General features: G+C 40.4%; 1 protein-coding gene across 1 annotated transcript in view; it reads right to left on the bottom strand.

Moving 5' to 3' along the window:
• The window catches only part of ANO3 (anoctamin 3), a 158,030-nt gene that overhangs the window by 59,301 nt on the left and 79,854 nt on the right, over positions 1 to 18,875 (bottom strand). Inside the window, exons 11-13 of the mRNA XM_033205367.1 lie at positions 4,980 to 5,062; positions 4,424 to 4,564; positions 3,706 to 3,870 (exon numbers count right to left, since the gene is read on the bottom strand). Of these exons, the coding sequence (XP_033061258.1) occupies positions 3,706 to 3,870; positions 4,424 to 4,564; positions 4,980 to 5,062 (389 nt within the window). The remainder of the gene's footprint in view (positions 1 to 3,705; positions 3,871 to 4,423; positions 4,565 to 4,979; positions 5,063 to 18,875) is intronic.

Genomic DNA, 18,875 nt, shown 5'->3' on the forward strand with positions numbered 1-18,875 from the left:
TTTGAATAGAATATAAGCTTATTGTAGCAAATCTAGAAAATTCAAATATATGATAAATATTAGACAATATGTAAAGAAAATAAAAATTACTTATATTCTTCAAGAGGTAACTCTAGAAAATATTTTGATCTATACTTGCCATTATTATGTATATAGCTGTAAATGCTCTTTAGTTTGAGTTTTGATACTACCATTGCCAGATATATTTTAAAAATCAGGTTGATGTGTACCCAGGAAGCATTATTTCTTTATCTAAATGCTGGATTAATTTGCACAACAGGTAATTATCTTTTTAATTAATTTTTTAAAAAAATGTAATACGGTGCCTATGATAAGACTGCTTTACTAGTTTGTAATATTGTTTTACAATTTCTTTCATGATTGACAATCTACTTAGAATATCTACTTTTACTTTAAGCAGTTGTGACTATTTATCTTTTCCTCAGAAAGGCTTACATTTTCTTGAGAGTTTTCAAACTTACCAGCACGGAAATTACGTGGGTTGGGGAAGGGTGGATGGGGAGACGTCGATCAATGGGTACAAAATTATAATTAGATAGAAGAAATAAATTCTAGTGTTCTATTACACAGTAATATCTTTTTTTTTTTGAGGCTTGGTCTCATGTTATCATTCAGGCTGGAGTGCAGTAGGGTGATCACAGCTTACTGTAGCCTTGACATCTGCTCTCAATTGATCCTCCCACCTCGGCCTCCTGAGTAGTTGGGACAACAGGTATGCACCACTACATCTGGCTTTAAAACACTTTTTGTAGCAATGAGATCTCACTATTGCCCAGGCTGGTCTCAAACTGCTGGGCTCAAGTAATCCTCCCGCCTTGACCTCCCAAAGTGTTGGGATTACAGGCATAAGCCACCATGCCTGGACCCTCTTCTAATATTTTAATCTCCTTTACATCTATAAATGTATCTGGTAAGATGATTTGTGGCTATTTACCTATCAAATACCATCAAGTATGGCTTCTCAATGCCCACAGTGGGCAAAAAAATAACATCATATCCATACTCTTTACATACCAGTCACATCTCCAAAGCTAGGCACTGATTTACTTTTCTAATCTTATTTTTCTTTATTCTAATGTTTCACAGACACTTCTCATTATTTCCTTAAGGGCAAAGAACATGCATTTCTGTGATTCTATCCATTTGTGGGCTGAATTTCTTCAAACAACAATCTCCTTTCTGCTCTTTCTTGACTGATCAGAATAAGCACCCTCTCTGTTTCTGTTCAAGTCTTCTGATCCACTATCATAAAACTTCTCATGAGCAATAGATGACTTTTTTCTCACCTTACTCAGGGCCCTTTGTGCTTCAACTATTGTGCATTCTTCATTGAATTCTTCAATTCTCTTTCCCCACTAGACTATAAGATCCTGGATAGCAGAACTATGACCAGTTACTATTATTAATTTTTTTGTCAACCAACCTACTTACAATAAGAAATGAGTCAATTTAAGATCAAATTGGGTGACTGCTTGTATGACCTAGAAACAAACACAACTACTTAGTTATTTTTTCCCAGATAATAGGGCCAATTGCAATAACCTCTGTCTACTGAAAAGCTGTCACAGTTCGTACTGATTTTGTTACAAACAAGATGTTTTACTATATACCAGAAAAGTATCAGCAAAAATGTAAAAATCTACAGTGTCTGTGCTGAAAATGACTCTTCCATCAATGTGGTGCTTGTGCAGTGCACAACCTATACTATCTTATATATACTACCATATAAGTTTCCCACTTCTAAAAGTGTATTTTTCAATGTTTATTGTAAATTTTAAATTATGAGTCAAGAGCATAAATTATTTTATGGCTCATTTAGACATAATGTAAACAATATTCTCTTTCTACAAATTAAACTGGACCTGAGCAAAGCAAACTCCAGTAGAAGATGTTAACTACTGTCCTCATAATAATGTGTACTCATTTATAACCGTTACTGTTCACTTTTCTCTTAAGATCTTCTCTGATTATTGTTTTAAAGTTGAATAGCAAATGGTCTCAACTCCCTCCAGGCTAAACAAGTAATGTCAGCATCAATCATATTTGGAACAAAATGCATATTATCTATCTATAATACCAACCTTATTACTTATGTATTGCTCAGCTATATCAAAGAAATTATCTCACGATGCAAATACACTAACATTAACACTTACTATATGCAAGTTATTTAAGCTCTTTGAATCTCAGTTTCATTATTTACATAATGAAGGATACTGGAGCTGTTGGAAGAATTAAAGATATTATCCTTAATGTGCCAATAGGTGACTTCTATTTTCAGAGGAAATTGGTTCCCATTGATATACCTTGTTGAAGACATAGGCCTATGCATACTGTTGTGCCATCAACCATGGACATTTTGTCCATAAGTTATTAAGTGCACGTGATGTTGAAACAAAAAGGTGCTTTCTTTGAGTAACTAGCACATAAAAATACTGGATGATTTAAGTTAAATAAGCAGTTGAAACATGAGGAACGTGGTCATATAAAGAGTCAAAGAAGATAATAAAGGCATAGCAATGCCACAGCATGCCAGACTACGACAAAATGGTATAGTTAGGCAAAATCTGTTATCTTTCTTATAGAACAGAGCAGGTATGCAAAGAGAAGCACTGGGAAAAGGAGAGAAAGGAAAGAAGGTAGAAAGTGAGGGAGGGAAGGAGGGAGAGGGAGTAAGAGGAAGGGAGGGAGAGCAAGGAAGGGAGGGAGAGGATGTGAGAGAGGGAGGGAATAAGGGAGAGAGACAGAAGAGGAGAAGGAAGGAGAGGAGGGGAGGGGAGAGGAAGAGGGCAAGAGAGGGGAGGGGAGGAGAGGTGGGGAGAGGAGAGGAGAGGTAGGGAGAGGAGAGGAGAGGGGAGAACAGAAGACAGAAGAGAGAAACGTTAGATTCGGAGAATGAAAAATGGAGTAACTGCCTTATTGTTTTTCATTTCACACGAAGACTAGTAGATAACAATACTTTGCTTTCAAAAAGATTTTCCCATATCTTTCCAACAAGTTTTCTTATAAAATGGAGTTTATTGGGATGATTTTAAAGCCCAAACAATTCTTTTTTTTTTTTTTTTTTTTTTTTTGAGGCAGAGTCTCGCTCTGTCGCCCAGGCTGGAGTGCAGTGGCTGGATCTCAGCTCACTGCAAGCTCCGCCTCCCGGGTTTACGCCATTCTCCTGCCTCAGCCTCCCGAGTAGCTGGGACTACAGGCGCCCGCCACCTCGCCCGGCTAGTTTTTTTGTATTTTTTTAGTAGAGACGGGGTTTCACCTTGTTCGCCAGGATGGTCTCGATCTCCTGACCTCGTGATCCGCCCGTCTCGGCCTCCCAAAGTGCTGGGATTACAGGCTTGAGCCACCGCGCCCGGCCAACAATTCTTTATTTGTTTGAAAAGTGCATAGCACCATCTCTAGTACACACTAGATACTAAAAGAATGGAAGCTATCACTAATCAGATTATAAACTCAAAAATGCAGGGAAGATAATACAATTGGAATTTATTTTAATTTCAAAAATCTATCATCTAAACCAGAAAGATGACATCTTTTCTGTTAAACTGAGTTGTCATTGACAGAAATGTGGCTTGGTCTTATTTTGGCTTCCATGTAAATACATTTCAAATAGAAAGGAAACATAGACCTCTCCCCTTTCCACCCCTTTTTTATCTACTGAAGAATAACATTATAGACACTTACAAGATTCAGCAACATAATGATTATGAAATTGATACAGACAGCAGCAGCAGATGTTGCAAACTGCCAGTATTGTTTGATGAAATTCCACTTGAATGATGCAAACTGTTCCATGACAACCAGGCGGTACACCACGACTCCAAATACTGCAGTGATCACCAAGGATATCTACAATATTAGAGACCAGAAAAAAAATCTATATTTTACATCATTAGCACCTCAAAAGCAAAACCGTAGATCAAATCTACTGTCCCCAAGAATTGAAGGTATTTACCTTTCCAAGAAAGGATATCTAGATGTAATTTTCTCCTTTAAGGAAGTTATATTCTAGTCAAAATAAATAGGACAAAATTTGTCATTTTAGTATGATAACAAAGTTATCACACTAACATGCAAATTCTGCCCAATGTCCTCTTAAATGGAATGCTCATTTTTAATACAAGATATCTAATCCATCAGGTCAACTCATATAATTTCCATTTTATCTTAGATGATCTCTGTTTCTCCCAAAAAGTATTTTCTTTAAAAAGGTGCACAAACTGCCTTTGTAAAATTCCCATAACCTGTTGTGACTTCTGTTTGTTTAATTGTATGTATTACCAAGGTGTTGGAAAGAGTAAGGTTTCTGATGTTCTCAATGTCACAAAATGAGTTGGTATCATTGAACTTACTTCTAAATTTGGAATCCCAAAACATTTTGATATTGATGGCTATACTTTACCATGAAGAATATTCCTGAGACAGAAACAAGAAGACGAGTGACTTTGTCTGAGGAAGGCTGATGTGGTTCAGGTTTTCCCGTGATGGGATTTACGATCTCCATCTTGTAATACTTGGCTTCAAACTGGGGACGAAGTGTTTCCTATGAGAGAAACTAAAGTTATCTAAATATCAAAGCCGTAAACTAAAAAAAAAATACCCCCAAGAGTTGATACAATACTCCTAAATTTGGCCTACTTTTGTATTAAGTCTTCACAATAAAGCAGCCTTTTAAAAATAACATCAAATTGCCTTCCAAATAAATCCTGAGCAGTATTGTAATCAGTATAATTTTCCACTAATGTAATTTAAAGAAACATCACAGAAGTGGTCTGAAAAATATATACTTCATTGATCTCTATTATCTTCATAAAATAATAAATTTTGTTAGTAGGAAAGATCAAGGGAAAAATCTAATGATGGTTAACTGTTTCCAGCCTGAATGCTAGGGCAGCAGATAATTTTCCATATCCTGTAATAGCCCAGTTTCCCTATTTCCTTGTATGCTAACATTTTACCTCCTCTTCTTCCCATTCGATAAGGTCCCAAGTATAGGTCAGTATACTCCTTCTCCTTTTCCAAAACTCCAGGAAGACTGTGGCTATAAAATATAACAATGATAATTCTTTACACAAATCACATCCTATTGCTTTTCTTCTTTATATTGATATATCTTGTCTCATAATTAAAATTAAATTATTATTAAAGTAATTAAATTTTTATTTTTCCCTTTTCCTCTTCTTCCTGTGTTTACACATCATTAATTAGTGTATCTATTAACATACACTGCTAGAGGGGTGTGATTTCTTTTACTGGAACCAAGAAGCAGGGACTTTTTGTCATCACAGCTCATCAAAATGATGCAATCAATATTACTGAGCTAAATATTGACTCTTTTGACCTGCATATGCTTATTCAAAATCTAAAGACTCAAAGCCTTCTCCAAGAGTCACAATAAAGACCAGATGATACTTGTCCAGAACATACAGAGAGTTGTTGTAGGAGAGAGAAAAAAAGAACAAACTCTCATAGTGAAGGAGAAAAGAAAGACAAGAGAAGAAACTCTCGAATTCATATTCTGGGTGGACTCTACATGGACGGAAAAGGACTCAGTGGAAAAAGTAAAGAAATTCCTGAACTGACAGCTTTTCTGTGTAAACAGCGAAGAGAACGATTGCTGTTTAATTTTTTTTCTAGATGGGCTGTATCTTACACCATTCAAGACTTTGTGGACACAACTAACTAAGAACTCACATACACGTTTTAGAAATGTGTGGTACTGGGGCAACCCTCTTTGGGTCCCCTCCCATTGTATGGGAGCTTTGTTTTCACTCTATTAACTCTTGCAATTGCACACTCTTCTGGTCCATGTTTGTTACGGCTCAAGCTGAGTTTTGGTCACTGTCCACCATTGCTGTTTGCCATTGTCGCAGACCCGTCACTGACTTCCATCCCTCCTGATCCAGCGAGGCATCCATTGCTGCTCCCGATCAGGCTAAAGGCTCGCCATTGTTCCTGCATGGCTAAGTGCCCAGGTTCGTCCTAACTGAGCTGAACACTAGTCACTGGGTTCCACAGTTCTCTTCCATGACCCACAGCTTCTAATAAACCTATGACACTCACCGCATGGCCCAAGGTTCCATTCCTTGGAATCCATGAGGCCAAGAACCCCAGGTCAGAGAACAAAAGGCTTGTCACCATCTTGGGAGCAGCCCACCCCACCTTGGGAGTGGTCCACCACCATCTTGGGAGCTCTGAGAACAAAGACCCGCTGGTAACATTTGGTGGTGGCCCGTATGGGGCTTCTCCAAAGTGGTGAGTAATATAGAACCCCTTTCTCTTGCTATTCTGTCCTATCTTTCCTTAGAATTGGAGGAAAATAACCGGGCACCTGTCAGCCAGTTAAAAACGATTAGTGTGGCCACTGGACTAAAGACTCAGGTGTGAGGCTTCCTGGGAAAAAGCTTTCTAACAACCCCCAACCCTTCTGGTTTGGGAGTGTTGTTCTGCCTGGAACCAGTTTCTGCTTTCACAATTTTCCTGGGGAAGCTGAGGGTCGACTAGAGGCAGAAAGCTGTCATCCCGAACTCCCAGCGTTGGCCAGTTGAGATCATGGCACAGCCAGAAGTCTCTACTCAACAGTCGCCCATGAGTGCACCCTTTCATCTCCTCCTGACCCATACCTCCTGGGTCCTAACCATGACTTTCTTGAAAGTGTAGACCCAAAATTCTCCTTACTTCTGAATCTACTTCCTCTGATCCCTGCCTCCTAGGTACTAATGCTTCAGACTCTCACTTCTACTCCTAAGTATTAGAGCAGGTTGAATCTCCAAAGGGACCTAAGGAAGCTCTACATTGTGTCCTTAAGCAACTAGGCTATGAACCCAGGGAGTCTTGTCCCTGGTGACTCTCCCAATTTAGGCATACAGCTCTCAACATGGGCAGTTATGTGGGAACCATTCCCCACCACCCTTGCCAGGGCCTTAGAACTGATAACCCAGTACTTTAACAACTGGAACTGGGTCTACAACAACGTAATAGATCAGGATGAAAACGAATTGAGTAAGTTATTCCTATATAATTTATATTCCTATAGTGGCAAATGGGGCAACAAGCGAACATCCTCGTACTGTGTTTCCAAAATCTTTCTACGGAGGCAGAAAGGAGAAAGAGAGAGGCAGAGAGAGAGAGAGAGGAAGAGAAAGAGACAAAAGGTGAGTCAGAGAGAGAGACAGAAAGTCAAAGGAGAAAGAGAGAGAAAGAGAAAGAAATGGTAAAAGAAAAACAGTGTACCCTATTCCTTTAAAAGCCAGGGTAAATTTAAAACCGATAATTGATAACTGAAGGCCTTCTCTGTGACCCTATAACATGCCAATAGTACCTTGTTGTCAGTGTAGACACGGGCGTAGCCCAAAACACTGAGACCACTGACAAGCCACAGCTTTCCTATCAAAAATCCTTAACTCAGCAACCAGTGAATGGCCCAAATGCATTCAATTGGTAGCGGCAACTGCTTTGCTAACAGAAGAAAGTAGAAAAATAATCTTTAGAGGAAACCTCATTGTGAGCACACCTCACCAGTTCAGAGCTATCTTAAGTCAAAAAAAGCAAAAAGGTAGCTTACTAACTCAAAAATCTTAAAGTATGGGGCTATTCTGTTAGAAAATGGTGATTTAACATTAACCTCTGAAAATTCCTGTAATCCAGCAAATTTCCTAACAGGGGATTTAAATATTAATTACCATACAAATGTCCAACCAGACCTAGGAGGAACTCCCTTCAGAAAAGGACTATAGATGGTTCCTCCTGGGTGATTGAGGAAAAAAAAAACACAATGGGTATTCAGGATTGACAGGGAGACTCTTGTGGAAGCAGAGTTAGGATAATTGCCTAACAATTGGTCTGCTCAAACGTGTGAGTTGTTTGCACTCAGTCAAGCCTTAAAGTACTTACAGAATAAAAATAAAAAAAAAACCTCTATCTCAATACTGAGTCAAAAGGTTACCTACACCCTCTCTGAAATGAATTTGCATAAGAACTGTTGTTTATGCGAATGAATCTTGATGGAGCTGCTGGGTTGTTATGAAATACGAACCCAGCCCAGGTCTAGGACTCACCCCTGAGCCAAAGGCAATGTTGGGCACGCTGGCAAAGGACCATTAGAATCCAGCAGCCTGGACCCCTTTCTTTGTGGTCAAGAGAGGCGGGTAAAGGGGTGCAGGCCTGCTACATCGGTGAGCATAACTAATTCAATAAGCAGAGGTCCATGGGTGGTTACATATTCCGGAAAGGAATAAGCATTAGGACCATAGAGGACGCTCTAGGACTAATGCTCACTGGAAAATGACTAGGGGTGCTGGCATCCCTATGTTCTTTTTTCATATGGGAAACATTCCCCCCAAGGCAAAAATGCCCCTAAGATGTATTCTGGAGAATTGGGACCAATTTGACCCTCAAGACACTAAGAAAGAAGTGACTTATATTCTTTTGCAGTACCGCCTGGCCACAATATACTCTTCAAGGGGGAGAAACCTGGCCCCGTGAGGGAAGTATACATTATAACACCATCTTACAGTTAGACCTCTTTTGTAGAAAGAAGGGCAAATGGAGTGAAGTGCCACATGTGCAAACTTTCTTTGCATTAAGAGACAACTCACAATTATGTAAAAAGTGTAATTTAATCCCTACAGGAAGCCCTCAGAGTCTACCTCCCTGTCCCAGTGTTCCCCCAGCTCCTTCCCCATCTAATAAGGAGCCCCCTTCAACCCAAACGGTCCAAAAAGAGATAAACAAAGGGGTAAACAATGATCCCAAGAGTGCCAATATTCCCCGATTATACCCCCTCCAAGCGGTGGCAGGAGGAGAATTCGGTCCAGTCAGAGTGCATGTCCCTTTTTCCCTCTCAGACTTGAAGCAAATTAAAATAAACCTAGGTAAATTCTCAGATAACCCCGATGGCTCTATTGATGTTTTACAAGGGTTAGGGCAATCCTTTGATCTGACATGGAGAGATATAATGTTACTGCTAAATCAGACACTAACCCTAAATGAGAGAAGTGCCGCCATAACTGCAGCCCAAGAGTGTGGCCATCTCTGGTATCTCAGCCAGGTCAATGATAGGATGACAACAGAGGAAAGAGAACAATTCCCCACAGGCCAGCAGGTAGTTCCCAGTGTAGACCCTCACTGGGATGCAAAATGAGAACATGGAGATTGGTGCCACAGACATTTGCTAACTTGCGTGCTGGAAGGACTAAGGAAATCTAGGAAGAAACCTATGAATTATTCAATGATGTCCATTATGACACAGGGAAAGGAAGAAAATCCTACTGCCTTTCTGGAGAGACTAAAGGGAGGCACTGAGGAAGCATACCTCTCTGTCACCTGACTCTATTGACAGCCAGGTACTCTTAAAGGATAAGTTTATCATTCAGTCAGCTGCAGACATTAGAAAAAAACTTCAAAAGTCCACCTTAGGCTGAAGCAAAACTTAGAAACCCTATTGAACTTGGCAACTTCGGTTTTTTATAATAGAGATCAGGAGGAGTGGGCGACGGGATAAACGGGATAAAAAGAATGCCACCGCTTTAGTCATGGCCCTCAGACAAGCGGACTTTGGAGGCTCTGGAATAGGGAAAGGCTGGGCGAATCAAATGCCTAATAGGGCTTGCAGTCTACAAGGACACTTTAAAGAAGATTGTCCAAATAGAAATAAGCCGCCCCCTCGTCCATACCCCTTATGTGAGGGGAATCACGGGAAGGCCCACTGTCCCAGGGGACGAAGGTCCTCTGAGTCAGAAGCCACTAACCAGATGATCCAGCAGCAGGACTGAGAGTGCCCAGGGCAAGCGCCAGCCCATGTTGTCACCCTCACAGAACCCCGGGTATGCTTGACCATTGAGGGCCAGGAGGTTAACTGTCTCCTGGACACTGGTGCAGCCTTCTCAGTTTTTTTTTTTTTTTTTGGAGGCAGAGTCTTGCTCTGTCGCCCAGGCTGGAGTGCAGTGGCCAGATCTCAGCTCACTGCAAGCTCCGCCCCCCGGGTTCCCGCCATTCTCCTGCCTCAGCCTCCCAAGTAGCTGGGACTACAGGCGCCCGCCACCTCGCCCGGCTAGTTTTTTTTTTTTTGTATTTTTAGTAGAGACGGGGTTTCACTGTGTTCGCCAGGATGGTCTCGATCTCCTGACCTTGTGATCCGCCCGTCTCGGCCTCCCAAAGTGCTGGGATTACAGGCTTGAGCCACCGCGCCCGGCCAGCCTTCTCAGTTTTAATGACCTGTCCTGGACAACTGTCCTCCAGATCTGTCACTACCCGAGGGTTCCTAGGACAGGCAGCCACTAGATACTTCTCCCAGTCACTAAATTGTGACTGGGGACCTTTTTTCACATGCCTTTCTAATTACGCCTGAAAGCCCCCCTCTTTTTTCAGCGAGAGACATTCTAGCAAAAGCAGGGGCCATTATATACCTGAACATAGGAGAAGGAAAAAGGGTAAATATATACTCAGACTCTAAGTATGCTTACCTAGTCCTCCATGCCCATGCAGCAATATGGAGAGAAAGGGAATTCCTAACTTCCGAGGGAACACCTAGCAAACATCAGGAAGCCATTAGGAGATTATTATTGGCTGTTCAGAAACCTAAAGAGGTGGCAGTCTTAACATTGCTGGGGTCATCAGAAAGAAAAGGAAAGGGAAATAGAAGGAAACCGCCAAGCAGATGCTGAAGACAAAAGAGCTGTAAGGTGGGACCCTCCATTAGAAATGCTTATAGAAAAACCCCTAGTATGGCATAATCCCCTTCAGGAAACCAAGCCCCAGTACTCAGCAGAAGAAATAGAATGGGGAACCTCACGAGGACATAGTTTCCTCTCCTCAGGATGGCTAGCCACTGAAGAAGGCAAAATACTTTTGCCTGCAGTTAACCAACAGAAATTACTTAAAAACCTTCACCAAATCTTTCACTTAGGCATTGACAGCACCCATCAGATGGCCAAAACATTATTTACTGGACCAGGGCTTTTCAAAACTATCAAGCAGATAGTCAGGGCCTGTGAAGTGTGCCAAAGAAATAATCCCCTGCCTTATCGCCAAGCTCCTTCAGGAGAACAAAGAACAAGCCATTACCCAGGAGAAGACTGGCAACTAGATTTTACCCACATGCCCAAATCTCAGGGATCTCAGTATCTACTAGTCTGGGTAGATACTTTCACTGGTTGGGCAGAGGCCTTTCCTTGTAGGACAGAAAAGTCCCAAGAGGTAATAAAAGCACTAATTCATGAAATAATTCCCAGATTCGTACATCCTTGAGGCTTACAGAGTGACAATGGCCCCGCTTTCAAGGATGCAGTAACCCAGGGAGTATCCCAGGCGTTAGGCATACAATATCACTTACACTGAGCCTGGAGGCCACAATCCTCAGGAAAAGCCGAGAAAATGAACGAAACGCTCAAACAACATCTAAAAAAGCTAACCCAAGAAACCCACCTCACATGGCCTGCTTTGTTGCCTACAGCCTTACTAAGAATCTGAAACTCCCCCAAAAGCAGGACTTAGCCCATACGAAATGCTGTATGGACGACCCTTCTTAACCAATGACCTTGCACTTGACGGAGAGAAGGCCAACTTAGTTGCAGACATCACCTCCTTAGCCAAATATCAACAAGTTCTTAAAACATTATAGGGAACCTGTGCCCCAGAGAAGGGAAAGGAATTATTCCACCCTGGAGACATGGTATTAGTCAAGTCCCTTCCCTCTAACTCCCCATCCCTAGACACATCCTGGGAAGGACCCTACCCAGTCATTTTATGTACCTCAACCATGGTTAAAGTGGCTGGAGTGGAGTCTTGGATACATCACACTTGAGTCAAACCCTGGATACTGCCAAAGGAGCCTAAAAATCCAAGAGACAACACTAGCTATTCCTGTGAACCTCTAGAGGATCTACGCCTGCTCTTCAAGTGACAACTGTGAAGAAAGTAACTAGAATCATAGATCCACATGGCCCTCCCTTGTCGTATTTTTCTTTTTACTGTTCTCTTAACCCCTTTCACTCTCACTGCACATCCTCCATGCCGCTGTACTGCCAGTAGCTCCCCTTACCAAGAGCTTCTATGGAGAATGCGGCTTCCCAGAAATATTGATGCCCCATGGTAGAGGGGTTTTTCTAAAGGAAACCCCACTTTCACCACCCACAACCACATGCCCCTGCACTTCAGGCCATATATTTCAATCCCTGTATCTTTAACCTCCTTGTAAAATATGTCTCTTCCAGGATCGAAGCTGTAAAACTACAAATGGTTCTTCAAACGGAGCCCCAGATGCAGTCCATGACTAAGATCTACCGCAGGCCCCTGGACCAGCCTGCTAGCCCATGCTCTGATGTTAATGACACCGAAGGCACCCTAGGGGTCTCAATTGCACGACCCCTACTATGCCCCAATTCAGCAGGAAGCAGGTAAGAGCAGTCATCAGCCAACCTCCCCAGCATCACTTGGGTTTTCCTGTTGAGTGAGGACTGAGAGGCAGGACTAGCTGGATTTCCTAGACGGACTAAGAATTCCTAAGCCTAGCTGGGGAAGGTGACTGCACCTACCTTTCAACATGAGGCGTGTAACTCAGCTCACACCCAACCAATCAGGTAGTAAAGAGGGCTCACTAAAATACAAATTAGGCTAAAAGCAGGAGGTAAAGAAATAGTCCAATCATGTATCACCTGAGAGCACAGGGGAGGGACAATGATTGGGATATAAACCCTAGGCATTGGAGATGGGAGTGGGCAACCCCCTTTGGGTCCCCTCCCATTGTATGGGAGCTCTGTTTTCACTCTACTAAATCTTGGAACTGCACGCTCTTCTAGTCCGTGTTCGTTATGGCTCAAGCTGAACTTTCGCTCGTCATCCACTACTACCATTTGCCACCATCACAGACCTGCCGCTGACTTCCAACCCTCTGGATCCGACAGGGTGTCTGCTGTGCTCCTGATCCAGTGAGGTGCCCATTGCCACTCCCGATCAGGCTAAAGGCTCGCCATTGTTCCTGCACGGCTAAGTTCCCAGGTTCATCCTAATCAAGCTGAACACTAGTCGCTGGGTTCCACGGTTCTCTTCCATGACCCACGGCTTCTAATAGAGCTATAACACTAAGCCATGGCCCAAGGTTCCATTCCTTGGAATCCATGAGGCCAAGAACCCCAGGTCAGAGAACAAAAGGCTTGCCGCTATCTTGGGAGCAGCCCGCCCCATCTTGGGAGTGGCCCACCACCATCTTGGGAGCTCTAAGAACAAAGACCTGCCAGTAACAACTGGATGAGTCCGACTGCTTTATAGCTGCCTGTGTGTGAAAAGCAACTAACACTCTCTAGGCCTCAATTTTTTAATCTATAAAATGGAAGCAGTAAATATCGCATCATATAAGTTGTTGAGTATTAATGAGAATTAAAAGGATTAATCACCATAAAAGGCCTGATACTGCCAATAATATATTTGACAAATATGAGTTTCTCTTTTTCCCTTTATTCTACTTTATGGCAACTCCTACTTAGTAGTCTCTTTCTTTTGCTACTAGGTGGACATCTGGGTTTGTTTCTTTGTTTCATCAGGGACAGGTTCTAAATGTTGTACCCTTTAACCCTCAAAGCATTATCTATTCTCTTAGAGGATAAAGGGCAGAGATGTTATCCCTGTTGTTTTCTAACCTCAGAGAAGGTCAGAAATGTCACGAGCTCTCTGTAGATCCTCTTAGCTTCTCTTACACAATCCTTTGGTTCTGTGTGTGGTGAAGGTTGGATGGGGGCTAAATCAGATCAGTAGAAACCAAATGTTGAACCAACTGGTGAATAGAGAAATACAGATTGAGTATCCCTACAGTGGAATACTATGCAGCAATAGGAAGAAATGTTAAGTATGGACCCACACATGGAAGGATGCAGGGATGTTTCCTACAGCGTAGAAGGACCTTGAAAACACAGCGCTAAGTGAGAGAAGCTGGACAGGAAGGATCATGTATTGTGTGATCTGCTTACATATGATCTGCTCACAAATTGAATGATCTGTGTACATGAAATACCCAAGGAAAACAAACCCACAGTCAGGAAATAGATCTGTGGTTGCCGGGGGCAGGGACTTTTGGGGGAAAATAGGGAGTGACTGTTAACAGGGACCTGCTTTCTTCTGGGGTAATGAAAATGGTCTAACACTGATTGTAGTGAGGGTTGTGCAGCTCTGTGAATACGCTAAAAAACCATTGAATTGGACACTTTAAATGGGTGTAAATTATATTCCAATAAATTATTTGTAGAAACTAAAAAAAAAAAGAAAAAGAAATTTGTGGTACTAAGGTTTTTTCTCCTTTCTTTATAACTAAAAATCAGCATCAGTATTAGTTAGAAAAAAAAATACAAAGTTCATAGTTGCATTTTCTTACCTTTCATGACATTTACAAAGCACTCTCTCACATATGTTTTAAATTCATTGTCACTGTCATAACATTTTCAAAGAGATATGCTAAGTGTTATCATCATGTGGATTTTGGAAACAAAGATGCTCATTGGCTGTGACACTGACAATAAATGGCAGAGCCAGGACCACAACTCCACCTACAGTGCCTGGCTGGTACATTCCTCAGGCTGTTTTTTGTTGGTTGGTTGGTGTTCAGATTTTTGTTTTTTCCCTAGGACTACCATAAGTAATTACTCTGTACTGATTTTCAGCAGTTTTAAAAGAGTACAAATGACTAAAAGAAGCAAGACAGCCAAAAATTATTGTCAGCAAGAAAAATTAGAATCTCCAAGCACTGGATCTGCTTTCAAATAGCAGACCAGAATCACTGTTACCAAATGAGACTTTTAGAACTTATGAGCAAAGTGGAATATAGAAGAAGTAAACAGGAAAAGAGATACAAAGAAAAGGAAAACTGAAAAAAAGTATAATATTAAGTAAGCAAGTACAACATACAGTGATTCCTAGGCTGGGACTTAAGGTTTTTAATATAGTCCATTACATTTAGAATGCTCTGTCAAATCCTAATTATCACTGGTCTCTGTCAAGGCTTAAAGTTTAAATGTGTCTGTCACATGCTTTCTTCTTAATTTATATTTCCAGCATATACTTGAGCAAAAAACATGTCTCACAAAATATAAAAAATAAAGGTAATCTTGAATTTGGTATGATTTTAGCTTGAAGGTAATAGCATTACAGAAAATATATTGAATTATTCTCAGAAAGTAGGGTGTCCACTTTCAATTTTAATATTAAGAGGTAACCTTTGTTAAAAATCCTTTGTTAAAAATCCTGATATATGTATATCCTTAAAATACATATATCAGCTGGTGATATATGTATTTTATTCATGGCTTATTTATTTCAACTTTCAGGTAATCCACATTCTCACTTTTTAAAATTGTTACTTAGAAAAAGGGTATATAGAATAATTGAGTATGCAAAACACTAATGAAATAAATTGGCATTTAATAATCCCTACTAAAATTATTAATAAAAATACAATTAGTAATACAAATAGCTAACTTTGAAAGTTAAAACAGTGGTTGCTTCTGGGGGTAGAGATGATTGGCAAGAGGCTCAAGGAACTATGCGAAGCGTTGAAATCTATGTTTTAACAGGGGTGATGGTGGTTATACAAGTTCATTTATTTTTCAGAAGTGACCACAGTGTTGTTAGAATCTGTGGATTTCACTCTTATGCAAATTATACCTAAAAATTACAGAAAATAATTTTTTAAATAATAAGTGATTAAAAATATTATATGACTTGATTCTTATGAAAACCCTCTTTGCCTCTTTGCTTTCCGAATCTTTTTAACTCCTTTTTTTTTTTTTTTTTTTTTGAGACAGATTTTCACTTTGTCCCCCAGGCTAGAATGCAGTGGCATGATCTCGGCTCACTGCAACCTCTGCCTCCTCGGTTCAAGTGATTCTCTTGCCTCAGCCTCCTAAGTAGCTGAGACTAGAAATGCATTTCACCATGCCAGGATGATTTTTTTTTATTTTAGTTGAGATGGGGCTTCACCAAGCTGTCCAGTCTCGTCTTGAACTCCTGAGCTCAGGCAATCCGCCCACCTTGGCCTCCCAAAGTGCTAGGATTGCAGGCGTGAGCCACCGCGCCTAGCCCCAACCTTTTTAATTCTCATGCTTAGCATTAGTGGGACCCGATCTTGCAGTGAGGGGCTGAAAAGAAAGCAGGGAGATGGGATGACCATATGTCATTCCACAGTCAGTTCCAGGGTGGTTGCAAACCTAAATTATGAACACAGGCAACCAGCTTGGATTTGAAGGGTAGGCTGAACAATAAAAATGTCTGTACATTTTTCTAGAACAGTTGTATTAACCAGCCTTGGAAAGGAGAAAGGGCTTCTATTTATGCCAAGATCTAAGCAAACAGATGAAGCAGAAGCACCCAACTTAGGTGATCTCAACGTTCTCTCAGGTATGTAAATGCATGTGGCTTAGTATAAACATAGAAGAAAACGTTGGGGCCGACCCTAAACAAAAAAAGTATTTAGTTCATCTAGACACACCCAAATTTCAACAATACATGATGAAATAAAGCTCTACACTGCCCTAAGTCATCAGCCAGATTTGATTCACTGGCTCACATCTTGTCTATTCCGGCGTAAATATTGGGTTCCAACTAATGGAAATGTGAGATGGAGGGCAAAAAATTGTTAGGGTCTCAATTCAGCGACTGTTCTCTCAGAAGGATTAAATGAATTTAAATCTCAACCTTGATAGCAGAGGAAAAGAGGATGAGAAAAGGGGTTGAGCTGGCATCTCGATCAAGATTGAATAATGGACATGGGAATTTCAAGAGGCAATAGAAATCTGTGAAAAACTCTATGAATCTATGACTTTGAATAAAGTATCTTATAATCCATTTTATTGTAATTGCTGGTGAAAAGTTTGGCATGCATAGTTAACTCTGGAATCCTGGCTGGATCCGATGGTCTCTGAAGCAAGCAGCAGATTAAAAGAATACAGCAGCATTAATGACAGCCCCAGATCAAATCAGGGGTGAGAATTGAGTGGTTGGAAGAACTGACCAAGTGAATCAGGAGGATTTATATAGTTGAACATTTTAGAGCTTCAAACATTGTCAATGCTCAAGCTACACTTTAGATCAATTAAGTCAAAATCTCCAGGAAAAATATCCCAGCATCAGTACTTTTTAAAGCTCCCAAGGACTTCAAATGTGCAGCCAAGGTTGATCACAGTAGCCTAGAGAATAAGCAGTTGTGCTGATGGAAGAGGCAGAAGAGCAGTCAAAGTCATGGTTACTGAGGTGATAGAACCTCAATACAAAAATTATAAGGTCAAGCCAGCAGAAATAATACTGTCATTTTGTTTTGACTTCCAACTATTTATAAAGTATTTTAATAATCACTTTAGATACATTACTTCTAATGTCTATAACACCCATTCTCTTAATAGTCAATAAAAATCTGAATGAGAAGTACATGTACAAGGTGTATATGAAATGTTTCATAAAATGGCTATTGTTATTAACCTTCGGTTTAACATATGAGAAATTTGGAGTACTAAGAGGTTAAGTGACTGCTGAAGTCACATGGATGATAGGAACCTAAGTCATTCTAACTCTAATATTCATACTCTGTCATACAATGCTTCCCTGAATAGACATGAAATAGGTTCTGATAGGTAGGAATGAAAATCTGAGAACAAGCTGTGAGTGTCATCAATAAAGAAGTATCCTGCAGATAGGTAGATAGAGATGTAGAAAAAACAGCAGAAATGAAATAGCATGGGGTTCAAAGCACAGAAATCTGATATATAAGAGCAAAGGAATAATGGCTCAAAATAAAGATGGCAACAGAGGGATGGTGAGGAGGGGAGGGAGTGTATTAAACTTGTTAAATGTTAAAATAAAGATACTTAAAAATAAAAGTGCATAAAATGAGTCATTAAATTTATAAAGAATAAAATATCAAATCAGATATAGATGTAAGGAAGGCTTATAAATATATATGCATATATAGGTAGGTAGACTGACAAATCTAGATATACAAATAATGTACACACACACACCACACACACACACATATATATATATATATATATATATATATATATAAGCATTAGCACTGATTGTGGGAAGTGGATTAGGGAGCATTTTCACTTTGTTCATAGTAGACACTGTACAAAGAAATATGTGCTGCCTATGTTCTTTTTAACCACTCTGGAAAGTTTATCAACTCCTTTCTTTGGTCTTGTGAAACTGGTCTGGGGATGGAGTCAGAGGATCAGAGGCCTCCATAGGAGAAGGACATTTTTGTTATCGGGGAAAGCCAGGTTTGACATGACTCATGGAAGTGAAAGGGGTATTCCAGAAAAGCTGAAGATAATAAAGCATAATTCTGTTCCTTAGCAACTATATATTATATTTACTTTTCACACCTGCCTCTCTGACGACACCCTCTTCTCAACTTAAAAAAAATTCAAAGATGAACAGGCTGCACTTAGTTCTTATAGCTCCATTTCCTTGGTTTACAGTTCATAGCACAGAGTGTCAGAATCATAGAGTCACAAATGTAAGGGAGGTCAGATGCTGCATGTGGTTTGTTCCAAGTTATTTACTTTAAATTTAAAGACAACAAGGCCCATGGGGGTTGAAACATATCACTGAGTTTGTTTAGAAACCTTCCAAAGCATCTACAGCACTTTATTATAACTTATTACACTTGTTCTTACACGTGATTTTTACTACACTTGAAGTTAAGTATTTTTAGTGTCTTTTTTTCCTTAGCTTTCTTAGTGCTTGGCACATTGAAAATGCTCAATAAATGTTCATCAAATTGAACTGAATTATTGAATAGAATCCAGTCATAATGTAACTCCTGGTCTTGTCACCTTTCCATTACTCCAGGTTTTCAAATTATGCTTCAA

The sequence above is a fragment of the Trachypithecus francoisi genome, unplaced genomic scaffold (genome assembly GCF_009764315.1).
Source record: "Trachypithecus francoisi isolate TF-2019V2 unplaced genomic scaffold, Tfra_2.0 Lachesis_group8, whole genome shotgun sequence".
NCBI lineage: Eukaryota > Metazoa > Chordata > Mammalia > Primates > Cercopithecidae > Trachypithecus > Trachypithecus francoisi.